This window comes from Lathamus discolor, chromosome 5 (genome assembly GCF_037157495.1).
Source record: "Lathamus discolor isolate bLatDis1 chromosome 5, bLatDis1.hap1, whole genome shotgun sequence".
Taxonomy (NCBI): Eukaryota; Metazoa; Chordata; class Aves; order Psittaciformes; family Psittacidae; genus Lathamus; species Lathamus discolor.
Window position 1 is genome coordinate 32,576,876 of NC_088888.1, and position 18,556 is coordinate 32,595,431.

Below are 18,556 nucleotides of genomic sequence, written 5' to 3' on the forward strand. Positions count from 1 at the left end.
GCTAAAGGTTAAATAAACTCTGGTTTGTTAGCTGATGTATTCAAATATCCAAGAAAAAAAAAAAGACACTTTAAAAAGAGCCTATGTGTCACATTTACAGATCTACAACCTGTTTTGTTTTGGGAGACTGGTGTGGGTATATTTCTTTTTCAACTGCCTGTACTTCTTGAATGAGCCACTCAAATGACAATTCTCACTACAGTAACATTACATTTCCTCTCAAACTTAACATTTCACTTCAACTGAAATACATCTAGCTATAGTTTCAGCAGACAGTACTGTTTATTCCTTTTGTTGAAGAAGGAGAAGGAAAAGCAAACTGTCTGGAATTTGAGAAAAACAGTATTCAAATGTTTTTTCTAAAGTAAGTTTGCTGCAAGACAGAGTTATCTTAAAATACTGTCCAGAAATGCATTAATGGAATTTAATAGTATATCCAGCTAAAGTACGCAACTTAATAATGCTTTAATGAGAGAGTAAATCCTCTCTTCCAAATAGTTTATCCTCTCAAGTGTATCTCCACTCCTAAAACAGGTTTCTTGTATTATACTGGTAAGCCACAATTCAAAAGTTCAAAACTGCCGTACCGCATCAATGCACATACACACTTACCCTTCTTTCCCTGCCATGTAATTAGAAAAATAAACTTACTTTTTCCTTGGTCCTCAGTTCATTGAATATCTGCTGAATTTCCAACTTCCAGTCATCTTGCATGGAATGGAAAGACTCTTGAGGCATTTCAGTCATAACTGCCCCTTCTATGGCAGTAAGCTGTTCAAGAATTAAGGCAAACGATGGTCGGATATGAGGGTCCTGCTCCCAGCATTCTAGAATTTATCAAAATCCCATCAGTTTTTAATAGTACATATAACTTTGAAAATTCACATGAATTTCAAGTTACTTGCTATTGTTCTTACAGTTCTAATGTCTTCCCTTTACTTGCTAGGCTCCCCTAGTTCCATTTTCTGTTTACAGAAGAGATTATCTACCTACCTGTACTCACAGGGCTGTTTTTGTATTAATAGTCAATTTTTTTCATCTCTGTCTTTAGGATCTGAAATAGCAAAGCTAACAGTACTGCACAGAAGGGACACATATAAAAGGTAAAGAAATTCATTAAACACAAGGAAACACCCATTAGCATACAAAATTTGTTCTCTTTAAAGTTATTTCCACAACATTTTTGTTACTCAGTAAGAAATAACAGGGGAAAAAAAATGGCATTTACAGTTGTTCCCCTTGGGATTTTAATCTTGATCTTGTATTGATCTGTAGTATATCCTGTAGCTTACCAAAATGAATGCAATTTGAGTGTAAAAGGAAAACCAGAGCAAAAAGAACACATACTTTGTCACTACTGAAGAACTTAAGCAGTACACAGTAATACTGTATGACTTCCTCAGAAACACATTCAACTGTCCCTAACACCAGACCGCTGTTTAAAGAAAACCAAAACACTTTGTACACAGCACATTATCAAAGGGGGTGTTTATTTTAAAACCCCACGACTATTACAGGCAAAGATACACACCCCCAGAACACAACTATTTAAATAGATAGGAAGAAACAACACAGGTACCTTTCATAAGTTTTGCAAATGGTTCAGGGCAGGTGGATGGAATGGGCAAAGTAAGCTTATTGACAGCAACTCCATAAGCCACAGCAAGGCCATCGATGCCACGGTAAGGAACTTCTCCTGTAAGCAGTTCCCACAGCAACACTCCATAACTACAAAAGGTAATGGTTTTAACAGTTATTTTCCAAGTACTGACACACTGTTTACTCAAGAACAAACACGTATCTGTCCAACCATGTACTGAAATTCATGAGGATTTCCTGTATCAAAGGTGAATACCTTTAAGAGACACGTCTACTTTAGTCATCTTGCTCCTTTCCACTAATTAGCGATTAACCAAATTGGATGTGACTGCAAGACTGGCTTGCACTCCTATTCAAAATGTAGCCTGAAGTCACTTCTATAGAAATGCCAGTACCATTTACATAACTCAATCAGAAGTCTGAATGACAGGAAAACAAGCGACCTTCTCCCCACCAAAAATCAACAAAACAAAGCAAAAAAGAAAACCTTAGCAGAGCATTCAGGCCATTCCCTGTTCCAAACATTTCACGACAATTTACCTAAAATTTTTTGCCCCCCCCCCCTTTTTTTATAGTAATAGGAAACACCAGAAAAGCCCCAGGTTTCTTTGCAAGTTTGCATTTCTAATTCTGTGTGTGTCGTATATAAATGGCTGTTAACTTTTCACTTCCCACAGAAGATGCAACAAGATTGAGATATGATTATTCACACAAAATTAATTCCTCCATAGTACAAAAAAACCAACCCAAACGAAACAACATCATCTCCAGTGAAAGGTGGTAGCATGATGAGAACTTTTCTCAGCATCAGGTACAGAAATCAAAGATTATAGGAATTCCTATTACAGCAACATTAATCATAAAAAATTATGCTATGCTCTCCACTCCAGAAGAGCTGGGTGTTGCTTTTACCTTCTTTCAGTTTGTATGCTCAATGCTTGGCTTGCTCAAATGACCCAAGCCCCAAGAAGGCTGAGACAGCGTGCTCACACTGCTGTTGCTGTAGAGCTCCTATTCCACCACCACTGAAATGATACAGCTGTTTAAATCACAGCTTTCACAGTAGTTTTTGTGGAAGCAGGAATTACTCCTTTTAGAATGTAATCCTAACGTGGACTTTACAACTGGGTTTGGTTATTTCTTCCCTCCTGCCCAGCCTTCTCTTCCTGACAGGGAACCACTACCTGTAGAACAAGGATATGAAGGACAACCTATTGCTGCTTTTGAACAGTAAAGTGAGCAGGCAAAGGGAATGCTTTTGCCCTACTTCTCCAGGTGTATAAAGAAACTATGTCCAAGTTTTGCAGGACTGGACTGAACACTCCTACATGAGGAGAAATGCATACAGCACTGGGAAGATAAGGGCTACATACCCCTTAGCACCAGAAATACCACCTCCACTACAGCAGATGTGACAGTGAGAACAACGCACACTAATTAAGTTTTTCTATCGTGATTTCCTTAGTGAGAAAAAGTCATTCAGTATTGCACAAGACCTTGCAACATCACTTTAATAAATAAAACAACAAACTATGCAAAATCAGCATAAATATCAGCAGTTTTATCTTCGTTCTGTTTATCTACAAAGTTTTGCCTATTGTAAAGTCTTAGAAAACTGATGAATTTATAATGGTAACAGTTACACAACAGCTGAGGAATACAGTCTATCCCCCAGAAATAGAACAACGAAAAGGAAGTCTTGGACTTCTTAGTAATTTTCCCCCATTTTTTTTCCAGTCTGATCTCTGCACTTGGTTGTATACTCAAAGAAGGATAAAAGAATTAATTCCAATTTTGTTTTAAATCACTGGTATTTCTGACAGCCAAGAGCACAACACTTCCTGAGGTACATACACATTTTCTGTATAATGGAGGAATTCTTCTGAACTACATCGCACCTGTAAGCTTGAAGAAAGTGTAAAAATAATGCCATGCTCTCTCAGAAAGCGTAGACTGTTCTTAATTCAAGGAATTCCCCTGTTCAGCCTATTCTATACATATTTTAACGTGAATTCTGAAGCAGGACAGTAAGTTTAACTAAATAGAAATCACCTTTTATAGAAGTTGTGACACTATTAGCTTTAGTTATATTTACAATTCAAACCTTTAACCCTAAGTAGTTCTCAAGAGTGCCAAGAAGATGGTTGTAAAACTTTAAACAGACCAATACACTAATAGCTTGAAAGCATCTCTTTTAATGAGAGCAGTCTTGGTACCAAATACCAAGAGCCAGGTGCTGGGGGTGGGCGGGAAAACTGAGGGTAGGAACCTTAAAGGCATTCTAGTCCTGCCACATTGGAGTTTTTGGGAGGTACTAATCTATCATTACCTAGGACAAAAACTACTTATTAAGTACAGATGTAGGTACTTTGAGTATTAAATTTCACCAGCCCACACACAGTTGCCCTATATACACAGCCAGAGCTTCTAAGAAATAGGTTTTTTTAAAGTAAAAGCCATATCCTTTTCCATCTTTAGCAAAAGGCCAAAAATACAGGCATAATATGCTTTCATTAATAATTTTTAAATCACAAATCCTAAAACGACACATCTTTCAAAGTATATTAAGCGTTTTCATTATAAAAAATTATTCTCCTGCCGTCAAATGTAATTTAAGCCTTACCATATCTCATTCCAGCAATAACTTACTGGTTTTACATATTTTAAAAGCTGATAAAAATGAAGGTAATTAAAGTTCTCAAAGTTCATTTTATTTTACAATCTATCTTCTAAAGCAAAGGTTACTAATCATTGCCACATGAATCACTTAAAAATTACATGAATGTGCCAGGCAAAAGTAGCTGCTAATTCTGCTGTGCAGCAAGTGCTTCCTTGCTCCACCAAGAGCTTGTACAATGGAGGCACATGCTACTGTAAAGACCACTGCCAAAGCACACCACCAGCACTTGGAAATCTGTGGGCATATTTGCACTTTCAGGCTCCATACACAAAACCAAGACTGATGTATCACTAAGAAATGTATGACAATCGATGGAAGGGTAGGCCTGAAAGAGTGGAATTCTTGTTTGGGAATTTGAAAGCATATGCCAAAGAATAATAAATGCAGTCGTTGTAACTCTGGTTTGGGAAGCAAAAGAATATACATGCAGGGCCTGAAAAACACCAGCTCTGCTATCTAGGAGACACCTAAGAACATGCAGCCTAGAAGGCTCTGCGTGACAATACACCCACAACATTTCCAAGCACTGGCCGATTCTGGAAAACTATCAGCAAGTGTGAATGTACTCCAGCAGCCTCAAAAGCCTCCCTCCAGTAAGAGGTCTGCAGATTTCTTTCAGAGACTCAGCACTCACTATGCGTACCTGAAGTTCAGAAATTTCCTGAAAGATACTGTGCTCTTATCTTAGAGACCCCCCTACATAAAATTTGTAACCTGAATGCTTTTTAAAACAAAAAGCACTCCTACAAACAGGGTACTCTTTATTTGCATTTCTTTTGAAGAAAGAGTAAAGATAAGCAACAGAATAGATCAAGGTGCAGTAAGCAGAAAATCTTTAGAAGCCAAGAATGTCTAAACTATACTGTACAACACAGCCTTTCTACTTAAAAACCTCTCCTGTTAGATGTCCATCATGAAGCTAAATACTTACATTTTTACAAGAGAGGCGTGCAGGAGAGAAGGCGAAGAAGAGAAATACTGTAGGTTCCAAAAATGTAAACTAATGTTGCAGCAGAATATAAAATAATTGCACCAAAGCATACCCCCTCAGATACCTAAAATCACAGCAACAAGACTGGACAGGACCTGTAATTAAGCATGGAATACAGCTGATTAGGGAAACGCCTACACCCAACCTCCACCCCGCAAAAGAAAAAAAAATAAAATATGAAAATTAAAGAAAAAAGAAAGAATGGGAAAAAAGAATGAAGCCAAAGATGTTTCTCAACTGGGCATCAACTTAAACTGATGTAAACAAAATGCTGAAAATTGGTTCCATACACAAGACAAATGGGTGTCACAAAACAGTAGTGCAGATATAGAATCATCCTGAGAATACCAAAAGTGTTACTTCATGCTGTAAAAGATCAGGCATCTAAGCAAAATAGGACCCTATTTAAGAACTATACAACACAGAAAATTAATAAGAAAGCATGAGAAAACAGATTCAAGTACTCTCCCTCCTTCCCCAAATAGCTCTCCTGGATCCTTCAGAGGGAAAACATTTCAAAAAGAAAGGAAACGTCGACTTTTTAGGGTGAGGCACAGCAGCTTTTAGAGCCTATTGTGCAATCACTGCTTCTTCCCCACTCACAAAACAGAACTAAATTAAACCTAAAGTTTAAATTACTTTTTACAATACATGTATCCCACACTACACCACTCAAAAATAGCACCGGTATTGAGAGCCATATTACTTATGTGATCCACGATAATGTCTTTAACGAGAAATTCACAGATTTAATATAGGGAGTTCCCCAAGTTTAAAATTAGAGAGCAAGTTAAAACAATTTTGCAGTAAATACACTCTCCTTACTCCCACTTCTGGAGGTGAAACCTCTATAAATATAAAAGCTCAGACGTGATGTTCACTTTTACACATGATCACATTCTAGATTCCTAAAACCAGTACTAATTTAGCATTTGGCAAAGTTCTGTTTTGCAACTCATTTTTATTTATCAGACACAGAAGGTAATAACGGGCTGCTCCAATTTCTTTATGCACTATGAGACTTTTCAGACATCTGATATAAAGTAAACATACCAATACAAGATGAATCATGTATTAATGTATTAAAAGCATATGGCTGTTTTTATTAAGAATCCAATAAAATACTTAGGTATCTTAATAGATATTTTAAATCTTAATGATATCTTGCTTTCTTTAAGCAAAAAAAAAAAAAAAAAGAAAAAGTCTTGTTATTTTCCCTCTCCCTCCCCCAGTTTGCAAATTATGAATGACAGATAGATCAAATGAAGTAAATGCTGAGAAATTAGCGTACTTCTTAGAACAGCTATACTTGCTATATGTTGAGACAAAAACCTAGGAAGCCAAACACACATAAAAAAACACAATTCAAAAACATCAACGCAGTTCTACTGAGCGTAGTCTTCAGCAGACAAACTTCTTACCTCCAAATATCACTTCCTTTAGAAAACATGGAAGACTTGATAACTTCTGGAGCCATCCACGCGTAAGTCCCTGCTGCACTCATTTTGGTTGTTCTGTGCCACTCTCTAGCCAGCCCAAAGTCTGTAATCTTCAGAGTTTTATTACAAATATCATCATGTTCCATCTTCTCTAGCAACAAAACTGCAAAAGATTGAGTTTGTAAATTAATGCAATAGGAACCAAATAAAAATATCCAGTCCTGTTATTAATTTCACAAACAACTTGTAGCGCACAGATAATCGGATACTTTAAATGTTGCAAAAATATTTTTTTTACAAACATGAAAAATGTTTTTGACAATTTTAAGCTTTTCTAAGCTATGAAAGTGAGAAACACCTACAGTGTCATAAGTTCTTTATGCAACTCTGTGAGTAGATATTAAACTCGCACAAGAAATCCACTGTAAAGAGACGTAAAGTAAAGCACACAAATTCAAGAAAGCTCGAAACACTAATACCCCACAGATGATGACAGGATGTGAAAAAGGTATTAACTTTAGAATGAGATTCTGAGGTAATAAAAATAGCAATAGTAAACCAAAAACAAATGTTAAGAATTCTTATAAGACACCTGGATACCAAGCAGGATGCACTGTATCAGTTCATAAAATCCATCCTTAATACTACACCCAATCCTGGCTCCTACTCATCTCAGAAAGTGTGTAACAACTAAAAGAGGCATGGAGAAGGACACAACCAGGGTGCTCAAAACAGTATATCCACAGGTAAAAGGAACGGTTAATAGACAAGGAGCCTTCCACCAGGAAAAGAAACATCTGAGAACAGAATCTATACCACCACCAATGGAACAAAAAAAAGCTGTAGGTAGCAATTGTTTATGGTTTCCCAACACAAGAAACGGACATCATTGAGCAAAATTAGCAGATAAGAATCTAACACGTGGCAGTCGTTCACACAGCACACAGGTAGGTGAACTTTGGAATTCTTGGCATAGTATGTGAATACTATTATTTTAAATAGATTTAAACAGTGCCTATACAAATTCACAGAAGACAACTCTGTAAAGAACATCTATATTAAAAAAAAAATTAAAAATGGATTTAAGTTCAAGAAATCCCTAGATCATGAATCAGTACAAGTCGGGAGACTATATACCAGTGGAGTTAGCTTACCTTGGGAGTCCCCCACTGGCAACAGGATACTAGACTTGCATTAAATCCATGTTACATGACATCCATTAACATGACATGTTAAAGAGTAAATTATTCTTTTTTTGTGTTGCAGCCTACAGTATGCATTCAGCATCTGACTTGTTCATAACAGTATTGGCAGAGTTTTAACACTATTTTGTGAAGGTGCATTACAAGAAAAGAGAACTGGGTTATTGTGTTAGAGCCAACAAGAGAGAGACAACAGATACAAACAAACATCAGTAACAATACACCCTAATTTTAATTCAATATGCAGTTCCTCCATGATGTCTATGCTAGTAACTGTTAGCTTTAACTGTTAAAATGATCTCCTGGAACAAAGATCAAAGGTTAAATGACAAATAAGAAGAATCATAAATGCATGTATTTCCAGCTACATGTACTGCAAAACACAGTACAGGGAACTCGTTAATAAAAAAGCAGATGCAGAATTACCCTCCCTCACTGAAGAAAAACTGATGACCTTGCATATGCAATTGAAAAAAATTGCATTTTTACTGGTGCAGATTAATTACACTCTTACAAATATTCCAAAAATGACACAAATCCAGATGAAAAGAACTCGCTTTCTATTTTAAGTAAGCTTCTTAACAAAGAGCAGCAGAAATGAAAGCCAGGATGGTAGAGAGACCAAGAGCTCACCAGACAGCACCACCAGAACAAGTTAAATTAATGAGTTTTTATACTTTAATACTGAATCAAAGACCTATTGTTTGCTATTCCATTTCAAACATGTTCGGCAGAATTCCTGACATTCCTTGCCAGTCAATGTGACCGAAACCAAAAACAGTCAGTCTTGCAAAAGGTAACAACTGGCATATGACCAAGTTTCATCCTACAAAGGGGCAATGTTTCTTAGCAGTCCAAACTTCCCTTTCCGGCCGGTAGCCAGAAAAACAGCAATACTATACACAGATTACTTAGCAGCTAGGTAGTAAAAATGCTCAGCATAGCTGAGCAGTGCTCCAGAAGTGCTTCCCTCACAGTAGCCTAGCAACCTTTACTATAGCATCCTTCTGCCACTTCCACAGTAGCCTGGCCCTTGCTGGCTGCTAACCTGCAAGTCATTTTGCAATCTTGTGCTTCCTCTGTTCATTCAGCCCCAACTTGTTTCTTTTCCAAATACTTTAAATTGCCTTTTCAGGCTCCAATATACCTGCAGTGTTAAGTTAGGCAAGAAACAGTTTAGCACTTTTTGTTTTAACATTTTTCAGACTTTCATTTTCCTCAAAAAGTTCATACAAAGTGTTTTACTGCTGGCAAATACAGCCCAAAATATTTAAAAGTACAAAGCCTATTTGAAATTAAATTCATACCTACCAAAAAAACTGAGATCAGAAATGCAGAACTGTAGGAAAAGCCTATGACCACCTCCTTTATTTTGACATTAGCAAAACCAAAGACTATCACAGTTTCTGAATTACTCAAAATCTAAGAGAAGGAGACTAAGTTGGAAGTGCAGACTACTTTGCATCAAATTAACATAAAACTCCACCTTGGACTATTATCCAAATACTGCACATACTACAGCCAGAAACAAATATTTGACTAAGTATTTTAAGGCCACGTATGATTCCTATTGATAACACCATTTTCAACTCAATTCTGAGTTTAGCACACCTCCCCCTTTGTGACTCTACCTTTCTGCAATAAGATCAAGAGGAGAGTAAATTTATCAGCACAACAGAAGCAGAAGTTAGGGTTCTGTGTATCAAGCACTGCTTGAATACAGGAGACAGTGCATGCCCAGAGCCATGTTTAGCTGGGGAATGAAGAGATGTTATTGCATGTTATTTTCCAATAACTCCATGAAAAATAAATTAACAAGTTGAAGATAAAAGCACAAAATCCTAAAGTCAGAAAACAATGAAAACATACAAATGCTACGCAGTAAAGTTGTATTAGAATCAGAAGACATGACACTATGCATATTCGAAAAATTCAAGACACTTTTGACAGTGCACCAAGAATACGAGGAGTCTAAATGCAACCGTAACAAAGCTGTTGCTCTTTAACAATACAGATAACAGAAGGAAAATCAGCAGATACACACTGTTGCATAAGCAGCTTATGCAATTTTAAAAAGAATTTTTTTTAGTAGAAACAGGGAAGTATCAGTAGAATTGTACAAAGCAGAAGACCTCATATGAATACCGGATGACTAGAACTGCACGTGTTCAACAACAGGAAATTAAACTGAAGCAGATGCAGAAAACAGAATAGTTAGGATCCTGTAAGGTCTTATTTACATAAAATCAGAAGAGCTTGTCCTTTCTGCTAAGCTAAACAAAGCCTGTGAGAAGTCATGAGAACAGAAGTTAGCCATATCTAGAAACAGGATGAAGACTTACACTACCAGTGCTCTTACTGCCAAAATACTCTCCCAGGTACCCTGCCTGATCCATCTTAGAGACATGCTCATGTCTCTAAGCGTGGGGTGCTACCAGAGTGGGGAGTTACAGCTGGCTTCTTTTTCTACTAACCTTATGGCATACTGCAAGTATTTTATGGTGTAATAGTATGCAAATAAGATGTTCTGCACACTTAAAAAATAAAATCTTTTATACAGTTGCCCAAGACTGCAGTGGAACTGGACCTGCTGAGCCAGGTGGTACTTCCCAAGTCCATGTTCCTCTTACTTAAACAGAGCCAGCAGTATCTCTCTGCCTAAACTCTACTGGTCCCATGCAAGCTGTTATCAGTCAGGAAAGGCACAGAATTTAGACTTAAAAATGAGGAACAAGTCTTAGTAAAATCCCACCCAAACTCTTACAGTCCCCCAACCTATTTCTTTGCCATTCCTTTCTCATCACTCCATCGCCAAACTCCCCCCTTTGGCAGTAACATGCTTTGAGCTACAGGGAGCAAAGGGTAAGAGACAAACTGCAGCAGCTCAGGTCAGAGAGAGATACATGAAGTGGCAGCCTGGGTCTGGCCAGATTTGGAAAAGAGGTACCTTCTCTGCTCTATTTTCTTATAAGCTTTAATTGAAATTTTATTGGGGAAATTAAAACTGAAATGAAAGCCTGCATACAGACAGATAGGCTGTAACTGGTCAAGAAATAATAGAAGAGAGCACATCTCAACAAAACAAATTCATGGGGTATATGCCTGCTCTTCCAAATTCAGACAGGACAAGAACTACACCCCAAGTGCTACCTTCAGAACTAAGCTGAAAGTCTAGAGAGGAACTGAAAGTATTCATTTCAGTTGCAAGCGTTATGTTTAAAGCATAATTTCAATTTAAAGGCTCACATTCTTGCCTCAGCTTCTCTCCTTTTTAATTCTTAAAATTCATGTAGCTTAAGAAACAGTATTTACAGCAAGCCTGAGGGACCTTTTAGTTGGCAGCACACCCAGGAAACCTCCTCCTAGCACTAAGATCTTCAATGCTACTCTTTCAATGCAGGTTATTTCCTACAGTCTTAATTTTCTTTGTTATTAAATACATATAGATTATATTTCTCCAACCTTACCTCTTAGAGTCCCCATTTAATACAACATTTCATTTGAAAAATCTCTTGAAATCCAGACTTTATGCAGTTAAAATCAGTTTTATTTATTTTTCATAGTGCACTTCAGCACTTTCAGGTGACCATTTTCTGTTACAAGCCATTTAAACGAATTGAGTAAATAACGTATTCTAGGAGAAGCCAAGCCAAAGTATTGAACACCTTTTGAACAGTTCAGGTGTACTGAATTTAAACTACCTTTTAGTGCTGAAACTTAAAAAAAAAAAAAAAAAAATAATCCTGAAATACTCAAGGCCTTTGTATCCTTCCTATCATCTTTACACTACCTTTATGCCTTCTACTACACCCTCTTCATATTCTTTGTTACTCATAAAAATAAAATGTTAAGCAATTTTATGTTAACCTTATTTTTCCAAGTCAGTTATTTCCCACTAACTGCTTCTTGCTACCTGATCTACAGTTTGCTAAATAGCTATCATGGTTTTTGAAAATATAAGCTATTTAACAGTATAGCTACTTAAATTACAATGATTATAGGTAAGACTGCCTTTGTGTCCACTACATTTACCACCACTGATAAAGGTATCCTTAAAGAATACCAGAAAGAAAGATGTTATACTATACACCTCTACTTGCAAATAAAGATTTTCCAGACAATGCTGCTACTGTCCTGTGTGTCATGTACCCCACACACCCAGTAAGTTCCCTCTTCAAATGTTTGCAAGTCAATCTTGGTTCCTGTTAATTCACTGAATCAACACACAACAAAACCAGCAGGGCAACCTTGTATCTTTACCTGGGAACTAACAGGCAGAAAATACCCTTACTAAGCATTGCATATTCAGTTAAGGAGACACAATCCCTTATCAATATCAAGAGACACACCTCCATTATTTTGAGTTGTTGATTCTGACTGTAATTAGAAACTAAAATTTCAACACTGCTTATAGAAGCCATGCCCAGCTTTTAAACCACAAATCAACTAACACAGTGAAAACATTAACTGATCAGAACATCTTTAACACACACAAAATAAGACGCATTTGCCTCTACAGCACATGCTTTTGAAATACCTTTCTTTTCTCCTATGGGCTATCAGGATAACAGATGCTATCTCTGTAACCAGTTACCTGTCAGATGGTGATTATCTTGATAGATTAAGTTTAGAGCTCATCATCAGCAAGGGAATTTCATCCTTTAAACACTGATTATGTATGTAGGAGGCCTTTCTCTTATTTCAGGGATACTCCTCTGTCATCTACATCCCTTTACAGCAGACATATAACCATTTTGTAATTTTTATATTAAACTGAAAGCAGCAGTTTGCTCTTATATGTATCCGTCTAACATCATCTAGCTTAAAAAAAAAACAAAACAAAACAAAAAAAAACCCTAAAACCTACCTCACATAAGCCAACATATATTAAAAAAAAAAAAAAGCCTGAACAAAGTGTTCCCAATTGGAAAGCCAAAACAAGACAAGACAGGACACAAAAAGTCCTTGACAGCATGAATTGACAAATACACACCAACATCATATGAAAAACACATCCCACAGTGGGATATGTGGCACAAGAAAACCACCAAAGCATGAAAACGGCAGGGAGTCACCTGACTGTCTGGAGGAAACAGAGGGAAAAGGAAAGAAAGAGGGATGAGAGATTTCAACAGCTTCAACACACCTTGCATCACCATTTTTCGCTTTCCCTTCAGTTCTTTAATAACCATTATTAAAGCAACTTTGGGCAAATGGAAACTTGAGAGAAAGAAGCAGTTTTAACAAGTTACTGGCACAGGCTGCAGATGCTACAAGTTACTTTACTGCCTGCCATTTGCGCTTCACTTGCTGTTCATACAGTTCTGTAATGCAAAACAGAAGTTTCTATTGTGCAGTAAGAGGAAGTACCAGAGGTAACAAGCGTTTGTAATTATATATTCAAATATTCATTTAAACAGTAAATCACCAGTAAATTCTGAAAAAGGCAGGATTTGGATATTGCATCAGCAAAAAAATCAAAAGCAGACCGTACACTAAACATTCTCAAGCACTCTGCTTAATAAATTATTTAGTTCTCCTATTTAAATATTACACTTTACACTTAAGAAAAGTTACTTCATTACAGCAATTCCTCCATAATTTTACAATTACATGGAAATCAGTCAACACTGAAACTTCGCTTTAAAACTGAAACCACTCAGTTATGCAGCACCTACCAGGAAACTTCCCTACTTACTTGACATAGCAACTACTTTCTTTTAAGCTCTTTCTTCTTTGCTTCCTATTAGTTTTTACAAAGCAGTAAGTGACCAAAATGCAGGCAGATCAGAAAGAAATCCTAAGAACAACTAGCAATAATAGTTAGGTGGTGAATCAGTCATGCCTAAAGTATTCTTCTAGTTTCAAACTCTACAGAAAAAAGTGGCTGTGTACCTGTTCTTTAAAGAACAACACCTTCGTTATGAAATAGTGATTTATTTTTTTTTAAAGAACTCCTTCCTGTTCCTAAAGAAACAAAATGTAAAGAAAAGTAAAGCTTTTTTATTCAAACTGCAAAAGGAGTCTTAGCCAACATATAATGTATCAGGTACAGTTTCCTCCAACAGAAGCTTTCAGAAAACATATTAATCACTTCCCTAACCCGAAATTCAAGACCTAGGCATTCCTTTCAAAACAAAGTAAATCAATATATGCCATACAACACACAGAATTCAACAAGGCAATGCAGCTGAGGTTCATAATCCCAAAAATAGCATCCAGGGGCAAGAGGTGACAAAGGTTACCTTCCTTCAGAGCTAACCAGTTATCATTCTATCGTTAATCAAATCACTTTTTCAAGATGTAATTAAAACAACAGCAACAACAACAAAAAATCACACCAAAAAAACCCACCCCAAGAATACTTTATAGTATCTTTTTGGGGAGAGGGTTAAGTAAATAGAACAAGACTTGATGCAATTGGATATTTCAAGCTAATCAGGTGCATACACAGCTTCTGAATACACGGAAGTATTTACATAGTTGGCATACTTTTCCTGATTGTAACATACTACATTCAGCAATTACGTACTTCCTTGTTGCTTTATTTTTTGTGATCTGTATCAAGGTGCATTTCATAGAATCATAGAATAGTTAGGGTTGGAAAGGACCTCAAGATCATCTAGTTCCAACCCCCCTGCCATGGACAGGGACACCTCCCACTAAACCATCCCACACAAGGCTTCATCCAACCTGGCCTTGAACTCCGCCAGTGATGGAGCACTCACAACCTCCCTGGGCAACCAATTCCAGTGTCTCACCACCCTTACAGGAAAGAATTTCCTCCTTATATCCAAGCTAAACTTCCCCTGTTTAAGTTTTAACCCATTACCCCTTGTCCTGTCACTACAGTAATGAATTTGATGCACTGAAATTAAAATATTTATCACACAAAGTCACTTCAAAATTAAAGTTTAGAAAAGTTTAATATAAATACATACATAATAACATTTAAAACACTTAAAACCACATTCTACCTTTAAAGGTGACGTTTACTACCCAAACTGAAACATAAGGGTATAGGCTGATGTCACAACCAAGGCCATAAGAGCTTGCTGTCACTAAAATACTTATCTTAATCTCCTCTCCAGTTATAACCCCTCATCCTGACACCTTCCCCTCCCCACTCGCAGTCTAGCAACTGGCTAGTCTTGAGAGACTCAACTAGCCAAGCAGCTCAGCAAAAAATAAAGCCTGCAAATAAACAGCTTAGAGTAGTTTTCTGCTGGATCCCTCAGCTGATTTAACTCAGAGCTACTGACCATGCAAGCAGAGATTCTGCTGACACATGAAGAGGGGAAAACTTGTGCCTGGAGATGGGTGGGGAAACCTTGCATAGCCAGCTGCTCAATGAAGCCACACATCAGATGCTGTACTAAGTGAGAAGACAAGCAGTATTTCAGAATTAATAGAGCTACCCTTTTACATCTAGCTTTAGTCAGAGATGTAGAGATAGAATCCAGCTTTGCTACTTTTTTCATTGTAAAGTCACCTCCGAAAAAATTTACTACTGAAAAGAACCAGTTGAATAAACTGAAGGCAAAAAAATTCTTAAACCCTTCACATACGCCCTCTGTTATGAAACCAAACACTGATTGTAGATGCTTAGTCAAGTTTAGTTTCCTTCAAACCCATCAGTTGACATGAAACTCCTTTAATATAATTTATATAAGGAATTTTAATAGATTACACTCCATAAAGAATTCTGAATTAGGCTCCAAGTTTCTTTTACACAGTGTTTGAAAGAATCTTACTGATTTAAAATGATTTTTGCCAAACAACCTGTTTCAAAACAAAGGAGGGAAGACAAAACAACAAACATAAAAAAAAACCCACCCTGCAACAAACAGACAAATATTGAGACAACTTTTTTTTTTTAATAAAAAAAAAAATACTTAGGAGGGAGAAGAAAAATTAAAACATTCTGTGGGGTAGAAGGAGTAGAAGGATTGCTGCATTCCATCCTTGCAGTTTCTTCAGTAGCTGAGGAACACCCCCTCAGGAGTGTGTGTTTCCAAGAACCCTAATCTTCTTTAACAGCAAAGGCAAACCACTTATTTTGAAATAAAAACTGCAAACTTGGCAGTGCTTTCTTTCTCTTGGGAGGAGAAAATGGAAGGGAAAACCTGCTCTTTTGACTCAGTAACTACTGTAACAGTACTGAGTTTAAAAGTACAGTTTTTTTTTCTTTTTTCTTTTTTTTTTTTTTTTTTACACAAGGAAATAAATGTCAGTTTCAGGGAGAATACCGGCATCTGAGCCTAATGAAAAAAAAAAAAAAATCACAAAACTGCGCAAACATTTGATACTAAAATATAACCAGTTCCAAGGGTTAATTCGTCCCATAATGAACCACAGAAATGAAGCAGTTACTCCCTGCATTTTTGAGACGGCTAACTTATCAGCTCCAAGTTAATAGCACACCTGCCAAAATACAGATTTTAGTCACCGTGAAGAGAACAAAGCATGATTATGTAGCCAACACTAGCATGTCTAGGACTGATTTAACTGGAGCTATGACCCCACACACAAAAAAAAGGTTAAACTTGGCAGGAAGCTCCAAGAAGGAAGAATACTTCTGCAGTGACATTATACAAATACGTAACTTTTCCACCTTATCGTATACATCCCATGACTTTAAGATGCAGTAACTGGGTCAAAATTTAAGCATTCACTTACTTTTAGTTCCTTATCTGAGGTAAGCTCTCAGTAATGTGGTCAAATAAGGTAAAAATAGTGACATTAGTTTTAAACTGTCAGCCCACGAATGTACATTTCTGACACCAGTTGTTATTTTGGTACTGCTACTATAGACAACCCGGTCACTGGTATTAGATACATTTAATATATTTGCATCTACATATAGATCATCTCTGCTGAATTAAATAAACAAAAAGAAAACGAACCAAAGTAGCACTCCCCAAACTCAAAATAAGAAAAAAATCACTGCACTTTTTAGAAGCATTATTGCTGAAGGTCACTGAGCTGAACTTCAATTTTAAGAAACCATCAGAAATAATATTCAAGGACAGAAATCACCCATGCTGCAAACACTCCTTGCAAATGTTCATTGTTCAAGGCCAGCATGTTTCAGAATTTGAAACACTGAAGCATGTTTAGAAGAAAGTTTGTACTTAGTGATAAGAAAACTTACAGATTGCAAACAAAAAGCCATTCTCTTCTAAGGTCAAAGAAGCCACAAACCAGCATTTCTGGGTTGCAGAACATAACTTTTTAATGGAACTTTTAATACTTGGTGAGAAGGTCCAGAGGCATGCATTGTGTTTGCAGCCTCATTTTGGGGGATGGGGCAAGTGAGTGGGAAGAGGGGAAGGGGAGAAATCTAACTGGAAACTCAGTTATATCTCAAATTTTTCTGATGCTAGGCTAATACTATCAATGCCCAACTTCCAACCCTACTTTGCATTCTGATTTGGGGTTTTTGTTGTTGTTGATTTGTTTGCTTGTTTTTTTGGTTTTAGGTACAATACCTCATTGCACGAGCGTTATAGTTAAACTCATCTCTCACTGTTCCGGGAAATGAACAAAACTATAGAAGTATTTTAACAGGTAATGGGAGGTGCTTAGCTGCCTGTTTTTCTATGATTCTATTAAATTCTATGGAAATAGGTTGCTATAATGTGACCATACCCTTAGGGTAGCAGCTTTTTAAAAAGAAAACAAACAAACCAAACTGAAAGTAATGCTTGAAGTCTTCACTAATATACAAATATTACAAACACTCTAATGTAAAGCCCTACAGTTCAACTTCTAACCCTGCCCCAAAACAGAACTCTCTTTCAGAAAAGATGGTCAGCACATGTGACACACAGACTAGACTCCCCATTGCTGGGCATGAAGAGGTCAACAGAAACATTGGTATAAATAAACCTCTTGCAGAAACCTGCTAGGAAAGAATCCAGTGCAGAGCAGGAAGAAAGGAAAAATCCAAATCTTCCAACAGCTGTAAAACAGATCACGTGATGTCTTACAAAGACAGTGAACAAAGACAGGGAGAGGAGAAAGACATGAAGAACGAACCAAGTAAGCTTCAGAAAATGATCTAAATAATATTATTCTTGAATTAATAATCCTACCTGTTAAAAGATGTAGAGTCTCGACACCAAATAAGGAACAACTCTACAGTTGTCAGACGGACATAGTCTGGGAAACATTAAAATGAAAGCCTGTATTGAAAATCAGTTATAAATAGGGGCATTAAAAGTTCCGTGTTTTAACTTAATTACATTTAGCTGGTTTTTCAGCCTAGAATCTTGTTTTCATCACTAAAGGCTATCTATACATGCTCTTGAGCTTCATTAATTTTGAGAAAACTCATTTTAAACTGAAGAGCAATTTTTCTCCCACTTGTTAATGTCCAGACTAGAGATACAGAAAAGCATCAAGCAGTAGTAAATTTAGAAGGTAGGAGACTGACATGAAATAAATGGCTACTGCAGTTAAGTCTTCATATACAAATAACTGCTGGATGTTACTCCTCCTCTGGAAGCTTATAGACTGTACAAACAAATACTGTGCTACACAGCAGTAGTTCACAAAATTACATTTGACAGATACAATATTAAAATCACTAAGTTCCTGAATATTAATTTTAAATGCTGGAACACATCATTCAAATGAAAAT

General features: G+C 36.7%; 1 protein-coding gene across 2 annotated transcripts in view; it reads right to left on the bottom strand.

The window, feature by feature from the left end:
• The window catches only part of MAP3K21 (mitogen-activated protein kinase kinase kinase 21), a 41,152-nt gene that overhangs the window by 15,912 nt on the left and 6,684 nt on the right, over positions 1-18,556 (bottom strand). For both annotated transcript variants that reach the window (XM_065680260.1, XM_065680261.1), the window contains exons 2-4: positions 6,692-6,872; positions 1,580-1,728; positions 652-827 (exon numbers count right to left, since the gene is read on the bottom strand). In XM_065680260.1, coding sequence (XP_065536332.1) covers positions 652-827; positions 1,580-1,728; positions 6,692-6,872 — 506 coding nt within the window. The remainder of the gene's footprint in view (positions 1-651; positions 828-1,579; positions 1,729-6,691; positions 6,873-18,556) is intronic.